The 19,171-nt window shown below is 39.5% G+C and overlaps 2 protein-coding genes across 5 annotated transcripts in view; one reads left to right on the top strand and one right to left on the bottom strand.

The window, feature by feature from the left end:
* DZIP1 (DAZ interacting zinc finger protein 1) overlaps positions 1–1,902 on the top strand; it is a 63,872-nt gene extending 61,970 nt beyond the window's left edge. For both annotated transcript variants that reach the window (XM_032151113.2, XM_032151115.2), the window contains one exon: positions 1,444–1,902. In XM_032151113.2, coding sequence (XP_032007004.1) covers positions 1,444–1,523 — 80 coding nt within the window. In that variant the 3' untranslated portion in view covers positions 1,524–1,902. The remainder of the gene's footprint in view (positions 1–1,443) is intronic.
* A 1,281-nt stretch (positions 1,903–3,183) lies between these two features.
* CLDN10 (claudin 10) overlaps positions 3,184–19,171 on the bottom strand; it is a 137,995-nt gene continuing 122,007 nt past the window's right edge. For all 3 annotated transcript variants that reach the window (XM_032151118.2, XM_032151119.2, XM_032151117.2), the window contains exons 4-5: positions 5,818–5,925; positions 3,184–5,251 (exon numbers count right to left, since the gene is read on the bottom strand). In XM_032151118.2, coding sequence (XP_032007009.1) covers positions 5,137–5,251; positions 5,818–5,925 — 223 coding nt within the window. In that variant the 3' untranslated portion in view covers positions 3,184–5,136. The remainder of the gene's footprint in view (positions 5,252–5,817; positions 5,926–19,171) is intronic.

Below are 19,171 nucleotides of genomic sequence, written 5' to 3'. Positions count from 1 at the left end.
TTTGAAAATGTCTATATACATATTCTCTTCATGAAGATGCCTTTTAGGAATTAAAATTTCTGATCATATACCTGAATGAGACCACTCTTCTGGCAGTCTTTCTGTATTAGTCTGTTTCCCTTTAAATATTTTTCTTCATTTTCTCCCAAGGGAGGTTTCTCTTGTAGCATTGTAGTCAGTGGGATGAAATACTATGAGATAATTACTTGAAATGATTTTCCTATCCCCCAATCTAGAGCCTAGATAAGCCCAATAACTTAGTAAATTTTTTTAAAATTAGAAAATTGTAATTTTTTTGTCAAAGTAATTCTTGCACATGTTGAAAGCTGAGTTGTTCAGAAGGCTTCTCAATGCCATTCCACCACCTTCATTAGTGCTACCTGCCTCTCAGTAATGGCCTTAAACCACTCTTTGTTGATTCATTGACTTTAGATATTAACTGTTGATATCCTGCAAAGACAGATGGGGACTTGGCTCATTTTCACCACCCACCACACCTCTCACGCCTTCTTCACTGTTTTTGTACTCCTACGTATAATTTTATTACTTTTTTTTTTTTTTTTTTTTAGAGATGGGGTCTCACCAGGTTGCCCAGGCTGGTATCAAACCCCTGGGCTCAAATGATCCTCCTGCCCCAGCCTCCCAAACTGTTGGGATTACAGGTGTGAGCCACTGCACCCAGCCTGTAATTTTAAATTAATACCTGCACATCTCCACCCTTGCCCTTTCCATTTTCAGCAGCCTCTCGCCCCTTTGTAAGATAAGCTGTTGCTGCCTCTGTCCTTCACGCTACCTTTTCTCTCACATTGTCCAGTTATAACATAGCTGTTGCATAACTGGCATCAGTTATCTGTGCTAAGCATCAACTCTAATTATTGAAAACCAGGAGACCCTGTTTGCACTACAGTGACTCTTTACACGGCCAAGAGGATGCCCTAAGGACATCTCCTGTCTCTTTCCTCCAGCATCATAAACCTGTGCCCCTAGAGGAACACATTTCTAGAGTCAAACTTGAGTGGAATTCTCTGCACTCTATTTCACTGGCTCAAAATCATGGCACCTGAGAAAGGTGCCACCTTTGTAGTTACTCAGAGTCAGTAACTACAACACAAATGTACTGAGCACCTTCAACATCCAGGCCCTGAGCTGAATGCTGGGGAAGGAGTGGGAAGCAGGATGTGGCCCCTGCTGTTTGTAGGCTGCAGGGCGGACGCTTGCATCCAAGGGTCCTATGAGTGTATCCTAGAGATGCGACCAATTCAGGGTTGGATTTTAAAGTGGCGTCCTATACATAGCTCATGGGGGTTGGGAGATGAGGATTTATGAACAGATTTAGACACTGAGTGATTGATGACAATATGAAATTATGGATTTTTATAGACTTGACAATGTGCTTGTTTAACCGTTGAGGTCTTCTCTTCTGCCTCTCCCCACCACTTACAGGACTTCAAGAAAATGAATCAAGCACATTAAAAAGCAGCTTAGTAACTGTGACTGATTGGAGTGACACTTCAGATGTCTAATTCCACATGTCAGAAGATTCTTCCAGAAGCCAGCAGTATTTCAGTATCACAGTGTTTCAGTAACTTGCCTCCATGATTCCAGTGCTTCTGCCTTACCATGTTTCCCACAGCAACACAGAGACTGATTCAAAGAACAGTGGTCTCTTTAATGGCACCTAATACAGTATTGAAAATCAGATCATCAACAGTACTTCGAAGCATATAAAGATGTTTAAGACTTCTGCTGCTGCTTAAAAATAACATGTCATTGAAGTCATAAAAAGTTTTTTCTTCAGAACGGTACTCTAGTGTTAAGTTTTTTTTTTCAACTAATTTTTAAGTGAATTTTTTTTAAACTTACAGTATGTTTTGGTTTGAATTATTAAAACTTTAAAAAATATTTTTCTTATGTATGCTGTCATATCGTAGGTGTTTATATTATAAAATTCTGTTAGTAGTCTTAAAATTGAATTGGTGGAACCACTAATCCCTAAAAGTTAATCTGATTATTTTTCATATAGAAGTAAGTTTAATCTGAGTGTGGTGGTGTTCACCTTTAATCTCAGCTACTTGGGAGGCTGAGGTGGGAGGATCGCTTGAGCACAGGAGTTCAAGACCAGCGTGGGCAATATAGCAAGACTCCACCCCTCCACACCCCAAAAAAGTAAGTTTAGAATTAGAATATAGCTAGGTCCAATGTTAAATACATTTTCCTGAAGTACATTTGTCACATTCAGCTTTGAGCCACTGTAAGCATGTTACTATTAAATGGTTGGTTATTTTATATAGCATATTCTTTATCTTGGATATTTTATGAATAAAGTGTAGTTATTTTAAGTGCCAATTAATTTATCAGACTAAATAGAAAATATTTGAGTCATTACTGAATTCACTTATGTATGTTTTTTTTTTTACTATTTAAAATACCCAACATGTATTATGAAATACCTCAAAAGTAATTTAGTTACATTCTTAAACAATGACATTGTTGAAAGAAAGTTCATATAAGCTGTTTTTTGCATTTTTATAACTTGGTGGTACTATATTCTGTTTCCAAGTAACCTTTTAACTAAAAGATTTGTTGGGTTTTAGATCTCTTTTCATTTGTCAGCCTTTTCAGTAAAGCCCTCTGTTACATCACTGTGACTGCGGCTGTGTTATTAGAGATGAATTTTGAGTTAAATTTATACTTATTAGGGGTCTTAGAGAGGGAGAATCTGGCCTTGATTGCTATGCCGTATGACATTCTGTCCTAATGGTTAGAACAAATCTTTATCTGTTTCCACCAACCCTGGGATCCTTTTTACTTGTAGCCCATTCCTGTTCTCTAAAAGAATCCTTCCAGCTTCCTATAGGGGCCATTTCATGCAGATATACTCACTTTATATGTATGTTTCTAAAAGCTGTAGTGAAGGCTGAATCCAAGTTTCATGTAGTAGGACAGAGAACGGAAGGCTGAATCCAAGTTTCACGTAGTAGGACAGGGAACGGCAATCTACAAAAATACACCATGCCTAAGATGGCCCATGTGCCACTTTGTTCATTCAGTTGTTTATTCAACATATTTATTGAACCACTTGGTCTGGTTTGGTTTTGAACATGCGCTAATTCATTTAATTACAATTTTGCAATGTAGCTATTGTTATAATCCTCATCCTAAATGTGTGAGAAACAGAGTTATTAAGTAACTTGCCAGAAGCCGTACAAGTACAAAGTGTCAAGGGGAGACTTTAAGCCAAATTTGTTTGAAATTTGTTTTAAGACAAATTTGTTTGAAATGCACACCCACACAACCCTGTCCCGCACTGGCCTGTAGGACCTAATCTACCTTTATGTCTTTCAGTTAATTTGTATTTCTACAAAAGATATTTCAAGGATTATCAAGGTATGGAATTTTTTATTTTTTATTTTTTAACAAACTTGTTCATTTCCTTTTCTTTCCATTGAGCACCTCTGAACAATGTGATTTTTTTTTAAGTCTTTCACACTTCAGGAAAATACTACATTCACCCATGTTGTGATTCATATTGGACAGTTTCTTACTCAAAGATAACACAAATACCAATTCTTATTCATACTTTGAAACTATATTTTACCTTAGACTGCCTTGGTTCAAAGGCCTAGTTTCGACATTACTGTGGCAAATTATTTAAGCTCTCTGCTTTCATTTCGTTTTCTGTAAATGCAGGATGAAAACAGTATGTATCTCCTAGGATGGCTGTGAGGAGTGAGTGAGACAGGACATGAAAGGCGTGTATTAACTGTGATAACTGTTGCCCTTGTGGGCATGTTATATAGGGCTGGCTGTAGGAAGAAGCCTGTGTCTTTCTTTGTTCAGAAATCCCTGGAGCAACTTAAATGTCTTTAGAAATGACAAGTCTCTCAGTTATCCAGTTAGTTCCGTAAACAGGTTCTGGAAGACACACCCAGATAGAACTCAGCCCGGCAGTTCTGAGTGAGGCACGTACCACTTTGGCTTGGGATGTCCTTAACCCATTTATGCCTGAGTTTGCAATATTTTGAATTTTTCCAATCAGACCTTGGCGATGACCTTGAGCAGTAGGATATAAATAACTCCCACATGCTTAGCGTTCCAATAATGGAACACTATGCATAAACAGGTTTTAATTGACTCCACAGTCAACCACGACCAATATCTCCATCTCAGCTTCTGCTGATGCCCTAGCTCAGGGCTCTGCATTCCATGCCAGGGGATGCCTCAGCCCCTTAACATGGATGTGCCACATGACAGGCAATAATATATTGGCCCCATTAGCCCTTCCTGGAGCAGTCATAATGAATTACAGTCATGACAGACACATGTAAGAAACCAAAATTTGCTAAATATGTACATGAGTCTTCATCACAGCATCATTTATGAAAACAACTAAATATTCACTAATGGTGCCAGTGGAATAAATCAGAGAACATCCCCCTGCTACATAACTCTGCATACATCAAGGAGAATGCTGTGGCTTTGCTTTTTCAACAGTCTACTGAACGGCCATGGGCATGTGGATATGGCCATGAATGAGCAAGATCCTCTCTGATCCTGTAGAAGTTAAGTAAGTTCTACCACATAACTTGCTGCTTCAACAAAAATATTTAGCTTTTTAAATAAATGTTGTAGAATACTAAAAAAAAAAAAAACTAAAAAACTAGAAATTGCCTGTTTGCAGCCAGTAACATGTCTATTTAACCTGGACACCTTTTGAGGAATATTCTCAGATTGCCCCCATGCTGTTTATAAGACATTGTTCCTTATATACCTGTTTATGAATGAAAAGAAACATAAGGAGTGGGTACAAAGACTTCTATCTATGAATGATTAAAAAGGCTAGAGTACGAATACTTCTTGAACCTTTGGTACCAAATGCTTTTCATGTTCTATATAAATGTAGAAAACATTTTACAAATCCTGTAAATAACCTGTTTATTTTTTATAGAAAGCCACAACAGAAAATGATTAGTATATAACTATGTAAGAACACTTACATCCATACAATCAACAGATGCTTCAAATGCATATTTTAAAAATAGTTTTGAGTGTTAATTATGAGAGGGCCTTGATGGGATCATTTTGTGAACAGTTCGCTTTTATAACAAACTCAAGATGCAGCTTGCCAGCGAGCTTTTAGACATAAGCATTTTTATCAAACTGTTTTGAAGGGTTTGTTGTTTTAAAATCTTCTCCACCATGATACTTTGTCCGAGAAGACATGACAGATGTGGCCCCATTGTATGCGTATCTGAAAGGTAAAACATAGTTTGGTAGATTCTATTCTACACATAGGGCAAACAAAAATGGGAAGAAACTGTTTCAGCCTGTCTCTGCCAATATCTAAGTGTAAGTCTTCCTCTTTCTTAGATAGCTTGCTTCTCTCCTCTCTTGCCCCAAGAAGTATTTTCAGTGTCATTTCTGAGTGGGATGGAGAATCTCTGCAGAAGAAACTCATGACTTGGTCATTTGTTCAGTTATCCTCTTACAAAACCATGTTTTAAAACTCATCCTCCTGGAAGCTAGGAGACTTAGTAGAGGCCATCAACATTCCTGCCTACCTAGAGGAAGATGATGATGATGAGGCCAAACTGAAGAACTTGTCCTCATATTCAGACCCTTAGTTCTACGTTAGAATTTTCTTTGGAATATAATAATGGTAAAACTTTAAAAAATTAACTGTCCTGCTAACCTTTTCCAATTCCGGATTTTGGAAGTTTCTAAGAATCATATGAACTATCTGTAATTTGTCCCACATGTAATGATTTATGATAGCATTCTGCTTTTTAACAGGTCATTTTTGTCTCTTTTTCATACCTGGGTGTTTTGTTGTTGTCAGATATTGAAAAGCAAAATATGACACCACCAATTATGCACAGTGAGGCTCCTGCCCATCCAATAAACAGAGCGGCTCCTAATTCATACCTGTGAGAAAGCATTACACAAGTATTACAGCTCACTTATTTGGAGAGTAAACAGTATTTAACACTGATAGTCAACATTTACTAAATGCTCATTATGTTTTTTTGCTATTGAAAATTGTAAAGGAAATAATAACACCTTGTGTCTGTAAAATGCTGTAAACTCTTCCCAAAGTGTTTTTATAGCCATTAGACCATCCCAACATCCTGAAAGGAAATGAGGGCATCCACGGGGGCAAGGTCAAAGCAAAAGTAGTCACAGCCAGGGTCTCCTGACTCAGCCAGCACCTTTCCTTTGCACTCTGCCTTAACCTTGCCAAGCTTTCCATCTATTTATTCTGTTCTGCAGCACAAATCATTTAGGCAGGCTGTAATTAGAAAATGAAAGGTTGCTTTTCCTTTCATGTTAGTTCAATTTAGTAAATATTAAGCACCTGCTATGTGCAAATCGTCACTAATCGCTGTAGTCTAGTGGGGAAATGAATCAATAGCTATCATTTAGTGATAAATTGCTATTAAGGATCTCCCATATGGCAGGTCACAGTGCTCTGCCAATGACCGCAGCAGGAGCAGATGCAAAGATAGACAAGACAGTCCTTCCCCTGGGAAGGCCACGAAACAAAGGTATGAACAGTGCTACTGAGGACCAAAAACAACATCACTTGCAGTAGTGGACTAGAGAAAATCTTTTCAGGGGAGATATATTCACCCAGAGAACAAGGAATGAGAAAAGTACACCAAAATCTCAGGGACTATGTGTGTTCTCATGTTTGTTTAGCTTTCTCTGGAAGAACAGGTTGATTTTAGGTTTTTGTTTGTTTGTTTTTATAAAGAGTAACTCATTTGGGGCCCATCAACTTCCACTGCAAGGCAAAAGAAATCTCGGTGCTTTTCAGTGTAAAAGCCAGGGTCAGAGGGTCTGTTTTGATCGCACAGAATCCATAGGGGAGATGAGGCAAGAGAGTAAGAGGTCCAGGGGAAGGCAAGACAGGGCCCAAGATTAGTTCCTTCCCCAGGGTGCAGGGGAGCCAAGTTCAAGAGCTGAGGCCAGGCTTCGGTATCAGATCAAGACCACCCAGTGCTGCCTGGGGTCGTCCTAAGCCTTGCCACACCCCCTCCTACTTGAAGTGTCACTGTCTCTGAACTCTGGCTCTGCACATGGGCAGGCTTTCTGGTGTGGTCTGAGTCGCAGGCAGGGTGGTGTAATACAGTGGGCCCATCACTAGCCAGGGGAGCAGGAAGCAGGGCGTGCTTTTAATCAAGCACGCATGGTACCTGGCACTGGCCTATTTTAGTGAACCTCAGTATTTTAAGACACATATCACACTGATCAGGGACACGGGGCCCACTTGTGCATTTTCAGTTGGGATGGAGTTACGTGCACAAGAAATGCTGCTCTGTGACCCTTTCTTTACTCACTCTTGTGTTGCCTTTCCTGGGACATCAGGGCGACTGATGGGGCAAGGAACAGTTGCAACAGAACAACTAGGGGGAAGCCCCTCCTGCCCTGGGGCACCAACTGTGCTCTGGCATCTGAGAAACTTCAGCGGGTTCCCTTAAGGGGCAATGGCAGAGACAGAGTGTTTGTATAATTGGGGAAAAACTCCCTCAGTCTACACACACACACACACACACACACACACACACACACACACACACACACACACACACACACACACACACACACACACACACACACACACACACACGCGAGAACTGAGCAGGGAAGTCCACAGGTGAGAAAAGAGCTGGCCAAATCGGGAGTGCTGACCTGGGAGTTTCAGAAAAGATACTTTCATTAAATATTGTGTTACACATCTGAAAAAGATGCCCTGGATTTCTGCAATCAGCCCTGCTTTTATGTTGTTTTAATGAGATTATGCATAGACAACAAGCAGCATGCCTGCCAAACTGGAGGTGCATGTCATTTGGCCCCTGAAACACCTGGAAATGCTAGAAGATGGCATCAGATCTGTCTGTTGCACCCTTTGTACTGCAGACAACTAAAGGAATGAGTATAACTGAAAAATTCTGCATGAAGTACATTATTATAGGATGACTATAATTGTATAACACTTTCTATTTTTCTCTGTTTTTTTCCCAGTACAGGTTAGGCTATCTTCTCTCCTGAAACTATACCTTAATATTACTCTTAGTGTAAATATGCCCTGAAAACATGGTCTGAGATTTTTCTGAAAATATTGAGCTTCACTAAAATAGAATGCCAGTGCCAGATACCATGGTTGATTACAAATAAATAAACATCTAATTATTAATAGTGGCCAGTTGGGGGATGAAGATGATAGAAATCATAAGCATAGCTTGGCACAATGAGTTCACTGAAAGGAGCATTACAAACACAGACACAGTATTGCTACAAATCACAGGATAAATTACCCAGGCGGATGAGGAATTGGGTCTATGTTAATGTAAGCCGTATTGAAACTTTCTGGAGAAATTTAGGAATCTTGAGTTTGGCTTATATTAATATTTAATCTCTTTTTAAATATATCCTTTTTTATGTATCTTTTTCTTTTTTTGAGATGGAGTCTCACTGTGTCACCCAGGCTGGAGTGCAGTGGTGCAATCTTAGCTCACTGCAACCTCCACCTCCTGGGTTCAAGCGATTCTCCTGCCTCAGACTCCCGAGTAGCTAGGATGACAGGTGTGCGCCACCATGCCCAGCTAATTTTTGTATTTTTAGTAGAGACGGGGTTTCCCCATGTTGGCCAAGCTGGTCTCGAACTCCTGACCTCAGGTGATCCACCCACCTCAGCCTCTTAAAGGGCTGAGATTACAGGTGTGAACCACCACACATGGCCCTTTTTGAAAAATATCTTAAGTCACTACATATTGACTGTATTCCAAGGAAAAAATCATTTCCATTTGAATTTCAGTGTGAATTATGTTGGAGACAAACATTTAATAGTATCCATTTGGAGATGATTTCAGAAACCATTCATCTACCCCAGTATTTTCTTTTTAACAATTTGGATGTGAAGGCCCTTGTTTGTTCTTTCAGAGACTTTTCCTTCTTTCTGTTGAAAGATACATATCACAGACTTACTCAACAGTGACTTTAATTCACACCTCTCCGTGTCTATCTGGCAAAAATTGACGTGTGTTCGTATGTTTGTATGTTTATTGCAGCACTATTCACAATAGCAAAGACTTGGAACCAACCCAAATGTCCATCAATGACAGACTGGATTAAGAAAATGTGGCACATATATACCATGGAATACTATACAGCCATAAAAAGGATGAATTCATGTCCTTTGCAGGGATATGGTTGAAGCTGAAAACCATTATTCTCAGCAAACTATCACAAGGACAGAAAACCAAACACCACATGTTCTCACTCACAGGTGGGAATTAAACAATGAGATCACTTGGACACAGGGTGGGGAACATCACACACAGGGGCCTGTTGCGGGGTGGTGGGGGAGGGATAGCATTAGGAGAAATACCTAATGTAAATGACGAGTTGATGGGTGCAGCAAACCAACATGGCACATGTAAACCTATGTATCAAACCTGCACGTTGTGCACTTGTACCCTAGAACTTAGAGTATAATAAACACACACACACACACACACACACACAAATAAATAAAAATAAAAATAAATTTAAAAAACAAAAAATAACAAAAAAAAAACTGACGTGTGTTACTGAAAGACAGGATTGAGAAAGAGATGAACATAATATCCACTCCAGTTTGTTCCCAAGGCACATATTCTTCCACATTGATTAGGAGACTTATTTAGTCTCTGTCTGGAAATCTTTCTTCCTTTTCGGTAACACTAAGAAGCTAATTTCAACACCTTGGTAAGATTATCCAAATTTCAGATTCTCTGTTGCCCGTCTTTTGTGAACAATATCCTCCGGGCCCTTGGCCAGCCTTCCTGCTCAGAGTGTGCCCTCTTTATGACTAATACCAAAGTTTATTCATCATTCTGAAAGGTTGCAAATCTACATGACACTGGACCAATCCATATCCATGGCTTTCAGGTTGAGGACAGAACTTCATTTGTGGAGGAAAACATTGTTTTTAGAGGATCTTGGTTGATGGACTAATCAAAAGCTGTGCGTATAACTTCAATATACATGAATAAAGTCACTGAGTGGCTTTAGAAACAAGGAATGTGGAACAAATTTACTTCTAACAGAAATTAAAACACAGATAACCACTTATTATTTTCTCAAAGAAGAAACCGTAAAGATCTAAGGGGAAGCCACTCTCCACCCGGCTGTATGTGGTGCTGTAGGCTGTTGCCCATGGCTCTCATTTCATGTTGAGCTGGCCAGAGCTATACCAACCTGGGGACCTTGATTCTGAGGCATTTCATACTCCAACTCGTATTTTAGCCATTTAGAGTAATCCTAAGGAAATGGAATGCTGAACAACTTATTTTCACCTCCTACTTTTGTCTTCCTGGCACCCAAATCCCTATTCTGATTTAGGTTTGCCATCCATGGGGAGCTGGTATAACCTCCTCTGGTTACCTACACAGAAATGACATGCCAGGAATTGTGCTAATCAGGTGTTCAGGGCAGATAAGAGGGACATGGTCCTGGCTCACAGATCCAGATTGTATAGTCTAGTGGGGATAGTCAGACATGAAACCAATAATTACGGTAAAGTGTGATCAAACAATAAGAAGAGCATGTTTTTGCAAAGTAAACATTACCGCGGTTCTCCCAAACACACTCAGATGTGGTTCAAGTCAATGTCCATAGGAGCTAACAATAGCTACTATTACTGTCAGCTCATTGTGCCAGGACTTTTCTGTGTGTGCTGAGATATTTTTACAAACATTACCATATTCAATCTTCATCACAAGCCTGGGAGATAGGTATTACTATCCTCATTTTACAAATGAGGAAACTAAAGCTCTGGGAGATTAAATTACTTGTTCCATCATGTCTCAGCCAACTAAATGGTAGACCCAGGATTTAAAACCCATAACTGTGATTCCAAACCATAGCTCTTAATTGTCATGCCATCATCCTTTTATGTACACTTTAAGTAAAAGATTTTATAAATTTAAAAAACCCAATCAATGCAACATATTTTTAGTTGTCATTTCAGAAAGATGGGAGTTGTCTCTCTCCCTGGCTCATTAAGTTCTCAGTGGCTCAAGAGCTTCGGGGCACAGGATTTTTTTTCTGAATGCCCTCAGGCTGCCTTTTCTTCTGGCACAAAAAGAGGTGAGGATACCAATTAAAATCAGGGCATGTTGGAGCTGAAAAAGGAAAGAGCAGCCCCTTCCAAAACAAAGCAAGATCGGTTTTAACAAACGAAAGCACCTCATCCTTTTAAGATCCCCAGAGAAGTGAAGTGACCTTGCTGAAGGTCACAGAGCTGGGAGCCAGGTCTTTTGTCATCCTGCAATATTGTGTTTTTTTCAAACATATTGTCCTGCTCCTCATTTTAATCAAGAGTAGTAACAGCCAAAATACATTTTCCAATTACCTTAAAATAACTACCTACGTTTTTTTACAAAGTTTAAAATCCAAAAAGTACACTCATATATTATCAAAGTTAACATTTCAAAATTGAATTATATTGGTCTAACATAAAACTTTTTCTTCAGTGCATTGTCTTATATTAAATATAATCTAAGATCTATATAACTGCATGAATTTATTTTTATATAAATAAGTATTCTACAGCAATTATCTGCATTTCCCCCAAATACGCCTCATTCTTTTGGGGTGCCCGCTGATCCTGCATATCTCTCTGAGGCTGCCACGGTCCAGTCTCTCTTATGAGACGCTCAGCCTCCCCCTCTGCTGGGTTCTCTCCCACTGCCTGGCAGATGCCAAAGGACTTCCTACCCAAGGCATCCAACAAGACTTGCAAAATAGTGGCAGGTGCCTCCCAAATGGTGGCTAAAGTAGGATGGAAAAATTTAAATTGTAAGTGTCTACTTATATATGGAAACTTCATAGAGAATTCTTACATTTAGGAAACCTAAAATAAAGACATTTGGGAGGGGGTACCTAAACAAAAAAACTGCTTTTCTGTGGCTAGATTATAACAGACATATGCCTATTATCCTTCCATGCACTGGAAGGGTAGCTCAGAATTCTATAAATTGTATATATTAATAACAGGTAACATTGATTGATTACCTACCATGTGTCGCTGTGGTGGATGCTTTATAGACATTTTCTTTGTATTTTCTAAAATAAACATGTTTCAAGGATTTTATTTAGCTCATTAACTAATTAGGGAAGCAGAAATATTAGGTCTGTGCAAAAGTAATTGCAGTTTTTGCTATTAAAAGTAACAACAAAAACTGCAATTACTTTTGCACCAACCTAATATGTTACAAATTGTCCAAAGGTAAATTCAGGAAACATATTTAGACAATCAGGAATGCTGAAATGAATTTATAAATAGATATAAAACTGGTCTCTCTCTCTATATATATACATATATATGTGTATATATGTGTGTGTGTGTGTATATATATATGTATACACACATTTTTAAATTATATATATATTTTATTCCTCCTAACTGAAATTTCATATCTTTGGGCCAATATCTCCCCAATATGTTATCTTCTCTAATCTTCTTAACATTCAGAACAGGAAATATCACCTCTGTTATCCAGTCAAGGCAACTGCACTCTACCTAATATAACAGTAGAGCAAGGGTCAGAACCAGGGCCCGGGCCAGGATCTGAGCTGAGTCAAACTCCAAAACCTCACCCTTCTCCTCTCCGCCACCTGCCTCTCTAATAGTGTGTAAAGTGATCAGTGAGTGTCTACACAGAAGTACTAATTCTTGAAATTATTCACAGAAATTTAAAAACCATCCACAGTAGGACTAAATCTAATGTTGGCTAATCTTTGTTAGCCAAAGTACACTGTAATGTAAAAGGAACATCTCATGTTCCCAAAGTCACATAGTTCAGTTCAAAACGAAATCTGTTGCTTAGCACCATCCATGCCATTGATTTCCATTTGTGTGTGGGTAATTGGGGGGTTTGCTTGACCGTAAGTGAGAAATGAGGCGCTGAGTCATAATAGTTACAGTCGGCACAATAACAGGTTTACAGGCAGACTTTGAAGTCTGAATAAACTGACATCACTGAGAAGGCTGTGCTTCAAATGGGAAATTCCTAAAATAACAAATACTGTCCTGAGATGCCTTAGGGCATGGCCAGTATTGCTAAGCATGGGTCAAGAATCCGTGTGCGGATGTGGGTGTACATGGCTTTGTGTTAAGGTAAAAATATACAGATGGACTTGCAGCAAAAGAAGCTTGGGTCAATCAAAAGTGAATCTGACATTAGGAGATCGAGACCATCATGGCTAACACGGTGAAACCCCGTCTCTACTAAAAATATAAAAAATTAGCCAGGTGCAGTGGTGGGCGCCTGTAGTCCCAGCTACTCGGGAGACTGAGGCAGGAGAATGGCATGAACCCAGGAGGCGGAGCTTGCTCCGCTGATGTCACTGAACACATTTTAGAATCGAACCAAGAGTATCCAGTTGACAATTTTAAATTACTTATCTCTAACTCAATGCTATGACAGAGGTGACCAACAATTTTTAAATTACACAAGCCTTATTTATTTTATATCTATTTATTTATTTTTTGAGGCAGAGTCTCACTCCCTCTTTTGCCCAGGCTGGAGTGCAGTGGTGCGATCTCAGCTCACTGCAACCTCCACTCCCAGGGTTCAAGTGATTCTCCTGCCTCAGCCTCTTGAGTAGCTGGGACTACAAGCACCCGCCACCACACCCAGCTCATTTTTGTATTTTTCGTAGAGTCAGGGTTTCACTTTGTTGGCCGGTCTGGCCTTGAACTCCTGACCTCAAATGATCCACCCACGTTGGCCTCCCAAAGTGCTGGGATTACCGGTATGAGCCACTGCACCCAGCCAAGCCTTATAGTTTCATGCTAGGTCCCCTTCAAACGTGCCTTCTACTTGAGAGCCAAGTGTCTTAAAACAATTATCTCTTCTACTAGGTCTCCAACATTTCAACATACATTTCTCTGTGGCTAACCTTAATAGACTACATAAGGTAATATACTCTGCATTAGGGTCAGTATCCCTAAAAATAGTAGCTAGCATTTAGTAAGTGTTTACTATGAACTAGCATGATTCTAAACAGTTGAAATATACTATCTCATTTAATCCTGACAACAGCCTCCTAGTATGTATTATCCTCATTCTACAGATGAGGGGCACTGGGCACAGAAAGGGTAAGTAACTTCTTCAAAGTTACACAGCTAGAAAGTGGCAGAGCAAGGGTTTACTCTCAGGCAGCCTGGATCCAGAGTCCTTATTCTTAAACAGTGTGCCATGCTGCCTCTCCCTGTTCCTTTAAGCGATCACCACAAGCACACTCCGTCTTACCATTCTAGGAGATATGCAGACAGGCAGACAGTCCTACACCACTGCAGATTTACCATCCTTGCTGTAAGGGTCATGGAGCATGGGTCCTCTACAAGAGATTCCAAAGTGAGCAACACATTGTTTTGACTTCTAGATGCTTGTGGTCTTGTTTAGGACAACAGCCAATAAATAAGCAAGTGCAAACCACCCAGTAGGGTTAGGATGGAGGCATGAGGTGGAAAGGGAGCACCCAAAACAGGGACACCCCACCCAAAATGCAGGTTCTGAAGGCTGATCAGAGGTTAGCCAGGATGTGAAAAAGAGAGGAGCAATGGGTTAAGAGCTGAATTACCAGAAAGCAGGGCACACTGGCAGAAATCATGATGTCACGCACTAGTCAGTAAAAACAAAAGAGATGCCAAATATTTAGTTCCCAAGCAGATTTTTAGGTCATGCTAGCGTAACAAAAGGATCAAAGTAATTCTGGTGATCTAAGGTGGCCTACACTACTTCTGAACAAACTGAAACCACTGAGTAACACTTTCTTAATATTTAACAGTTGAACTCTGTTTTGTTCTTACCACTTGGCACTTATCTGGAATCTCCTATCTGAGAATATGTGCGATCACTACCAACATTGGTTCATCCTCCATGAATGGAGTAAACTTAAATAAACAAACATCCATAATGTATTAAATTATAATAAGTATAGAAGAGAGAAATTAAATATCTTGACAAGGTCACCTGATGAGGTCAATATTCTTTTCAACCTCACCCAGGAAAATCTGTATAATCTAGAAATTTACTTCTTACATTGTCTAGTGTCCATTCAACTTGACAACAAGAATGAGATAATTTGACTGAAAGTAGGTAGTTGTTCATATGCAAATCAATAAACGTAATCCATCACATAAACAGAACCAACGACAAAAACCACAATATTCAATATCCCAATATTGATTATCCCAATAGATGCAAAATGGCCTTCGACAAAATTCAACAGCCCTTCATGCTAAAAACTCTCAATAAACTAGGTATTGATGGAACGTATCTCAAAATAATAAGAGCTATCTATGACAAACCCACAGCCAATATCATACTGAATGGGCAAACCTGGAAGCATTCCCTTTGAAAACTGGCACAAGACAAGGATGCCCTCTCTCACCACTCTTATTCAACATAGTGTTGGAAGTTCTGGCCAGGGCAATCAGGCAAGAGAAAGAAATAAAGGGTATTCAATTAGGAAAAGAGGAAGTCAAATTGTCCCTGTTTGCAGATGACATGATTGTATATTCAGAATACTCCATCGTCTTAGCCCCAAATCTCCTTAAGCTGATAAGCAACTTCAGCAAAGTCTCAGGATACAAAATCAATGTGCAAAAATCACAAGCATTCTTATACACCAATAACAGACAAACAGAGAGCCAAATCATGAGTGAGCTCCCATTCACAACTGCTTCAAAGAGAATACAATATCTAGGAATCCAACTTACAAGGGATGTGAAGGACCTCTTCAAGGAGAACTACAAACCACTCCTCAACAAAATAAAAGAGGACACAAACAAATGGAAGAACATTCCATGCTCATGGATAGGAAGAATCAATATTGTGAAAATGGCCATACTGCCCAAGGTAATTTATAGATTCAGTGCCATCCCCATCAAGCTACCATTGACTTTCTTCACAGAATTGGAAAAAACTACTCTAAAATTCAAATGAAACCAAAAAGGAGCCCGCATAGCCAAGACAATCCTAAGCAAAAAGAACAAAGCTGGAGGCATCATGCTACCTGACTTCAAACTATACTACAAGGCTACAGTAACCAAAACAGCATGGTACTAATACCACAACAGATATATAGACCAATGGAACAGAACAGAGGCCTCAGAAATAACACCACACATCTACAACCATCTGATCTTTGACAAACCTGACAAAAAGAAGAAATGGGGAATGAATTCCCTATTTAATAAATGATGCTGGGAAAACTGGCTAGCCATATGTAAAAGCTGAAACTGGATCCCTTCCTTACACCTTATACAAAAATTAACTCAAGATGGATTAAAGACTTACATGTAAGACATAAAACCATAAAATCCCTAGAAGAAAACCTAGGCAATACCATTCAGGACATAGGCATGGGCAAAGACTTCATGACTAAAACACCAAAAGCAATGGCAACAAAAGCCAAAATAGACAAATGAGATCTAATTAAACTAAAGAGCTTTTGCACAGCAAAAGAAACTACTATCAGAGTGAACAGGCAACCTACAGAATGGGAGAAATTTTTTGCAATCTACCCATCTGACAAAGAGCTAATGTCCAGAATCTACAAAGAACTCAAACAAATTTCAAGAAAAAAACAACCCCATCAAAAAGTGGGCAAAGGGTATGAACAGACACTTCTCAAAAGAAGACATTTATGCAGCTAACAGACACATGAAAAAATGCTCATCATCACTGCTCATCAGAGCAATGCAAATCAAAACCACAATGAGATACCATCTCACGCCAGGTAGAATGGCGATCATTAAAAAGTCGGGAAACAACACATGCTGAAAAGGATGTGGAGAAATAGGAATGCTTTTACACTGTTGGTGGGAGTGTAAATTAGTTCAAACATTGTGGAAGACAGTGTGGCAATTCCTCAGGGATCTACAACTAGAAATAGCATTTGACCAAGCGATCTCATTACTGGGTATATACTCAAAGGATTATAAATCATGCTACTGTAAAGACACATGCACATGTATGTTTATTGAGGCACTATTCACAATAGCAAAGACTTGGAACCAACTCAAATGTCCATCAATGATAGACTGGATTAAGAAAATGTGGCACATATACACCATGGAATACTATGCAGCCATAAAAAAGGATGAGTTCATGTCCTTGGCAGGGATATGGATGAAGCTGGAAACCATCATTCTCAGCAAACTATCACAAGGACAGAAAACCAAACACTGCATGTTCTCACTCATAGGTGGGAAATGAACAACGAGAACACATGGACACAAGGTGGGGAACATCACACACTGGGGCCTGTCGGGTAGTGGGGAACTGGGGGAGGGATAGCCTTAGGAGAAATACCTAATGTAAATGATGAGTTGATGGGTACAGCAAGCCAACATGGCACATGTATACCTATGTAACAAACCTGCATGTGGTACACATGTACCCTAGAACTTAAATAACAATAATAAAAAAAGAAAGTAGGTAGTTGTTTATTTCTAACTACTAAATAGCCACAATGGTGAAAATATTTTATTATATAAAGCTTAAATCCTGAAGTAGAAACCAAATACATGCCAGGAATGAGAAGTGCGACATGATTTTGAAAAGCGTGGAAATAAAAAAGCCTAGAGGATGATAAGACCCCAACACAAGAACATCTGGGCCAAAATATTAATGGTTAATCTCGTATACAAAAAAGAGCCGGGCACGGTGGCTCACGCCTGTAATCCCAGCACTTTGGGAGGCCGAGGAGGGCAGATCACGAGGTCAGGAGATGGAGACCATCCTGGCTAAGACAGTGAAACCCCGTCTCTACTAAAAATACAAAAAATTAGCTGGGCGTGGTGGCGGGCGCCTGTAGTCCCAGCTACTCGGGAGGCTAAGGCAGGAAAATGGCGTGAACCTGGGAGGCAGAGCTTGCAGTGAGCCGAGATAGCGCCACTGCACTCTGGCCTGGGCAAAGGAGCGAGATTCTGTCTCAAAAAAAAAAAAAAAAAAAAAAGAATAAGTCTAAGATAACAATTCTGTTCTACTTCCTCAACCAGAGCAATCAGTGAAGTCGTATAACTTTGCATGATTTGAAAAGAAGTTTCTTAATGTTGATCAATTCTTACTTGCAATGGTTTATCTAAGAAAACAAAGCAGGACATTCAGAAAGTCAGTGGTTTGGACAACAAAACAATGGTGGGAATAACGTAATTAAATTTCAACATCCTGGTATGGTGAATCATGCTAAGGAGTACCTATTACTAGAAGCTTGTAGGAGATTTTTTTTTTCAGATTTGTTAGTTTTTGTTTTAATAAAAAGGAGGAAGTTAGTTTGACACAGCCTAAAGGGAAGAGTTGAAAAACACTTTTCAAGGCTCTGCAAGAGCTCATGCTGGAGTCATCAAACATAGTCATAGCTTGAATGAAAAAAATCAAAACAAAAGGGAAAAATAGAGAAATAGCAGAACACGATGAAAATCTTTACAGATTGCAGTTCTGTCAAATGATTGTAGCTTGGAAGAAAAATCTTCCCAGATATGTGGTGGGAAAGGAAGGACTTTTAGAGGAACTAGCCACTGAACATAAAGTGCAACACTGCCTGTTATGTGCCTGCTGCAATCTTTACTCCAACTCCATGCTAGAAGCCACTCGTTTTTTTCTCATCAACAAAGCTCCTGTTGAGTTCTTTGCATATAGCAGGAATGTAGTGGGAACTTGGTTCCATGGGCTTAGTTGTGTTTTCCTAACTTGGGCAACCAAGATGTGCCTTATATAGAGTTGTCCTGGGAATCTACAAAGAAGATCCAATTAACACAGCATACAAATCTGAAGGAAAAACAACAGCAGCAGCAAAGCAAGAACAACAAACCATGCTCTGAGGTCTAAACTCTTTTCCTTAGGGGTTGGGTATTGGAGAACAAGTATTTGCTCACCAGAAATTTAAACTAGAACATGTGACAAGTCGCTGTCTCTCACTGCGCTTCCTAAGGGCCCAAACACACATGCTCCTGCAGGGAGAGATGGTATTTAGTGGCAGCTAGTTTTTGTAAGATTAATGTAAGATAATAGTGGGAAGAAGAGAGCTTTCTTGCTCCATCCTTTGGGAGGCTCCCTCTATCCACTGAGACAACAATTATCTCTGCTAATTCTGAAAGGACTAGGTCTAC

This window comes from Hylobates moloch, unplaced genomic scaffold (genome assembly GCF_009828535.3).
Source record: "Hylobates moloch isolate HMO894 unplaced genomic scaffold, HMol_V3 SCAFFOLD_4, whole genome shotgun sequence".
NCBI classification, from domain to species: domain Eukaryota; kingdom Metazoa; phylum Chordata; class Mammalia; order Primates; family Hylobatidae; genus Hylobates; species Hylobates moloch.
The sequence above is the reverse complement of the archived record's forward strand: the minus strand, read 5'-3'. Positions and strand labels throughout refer to the sequence as shown.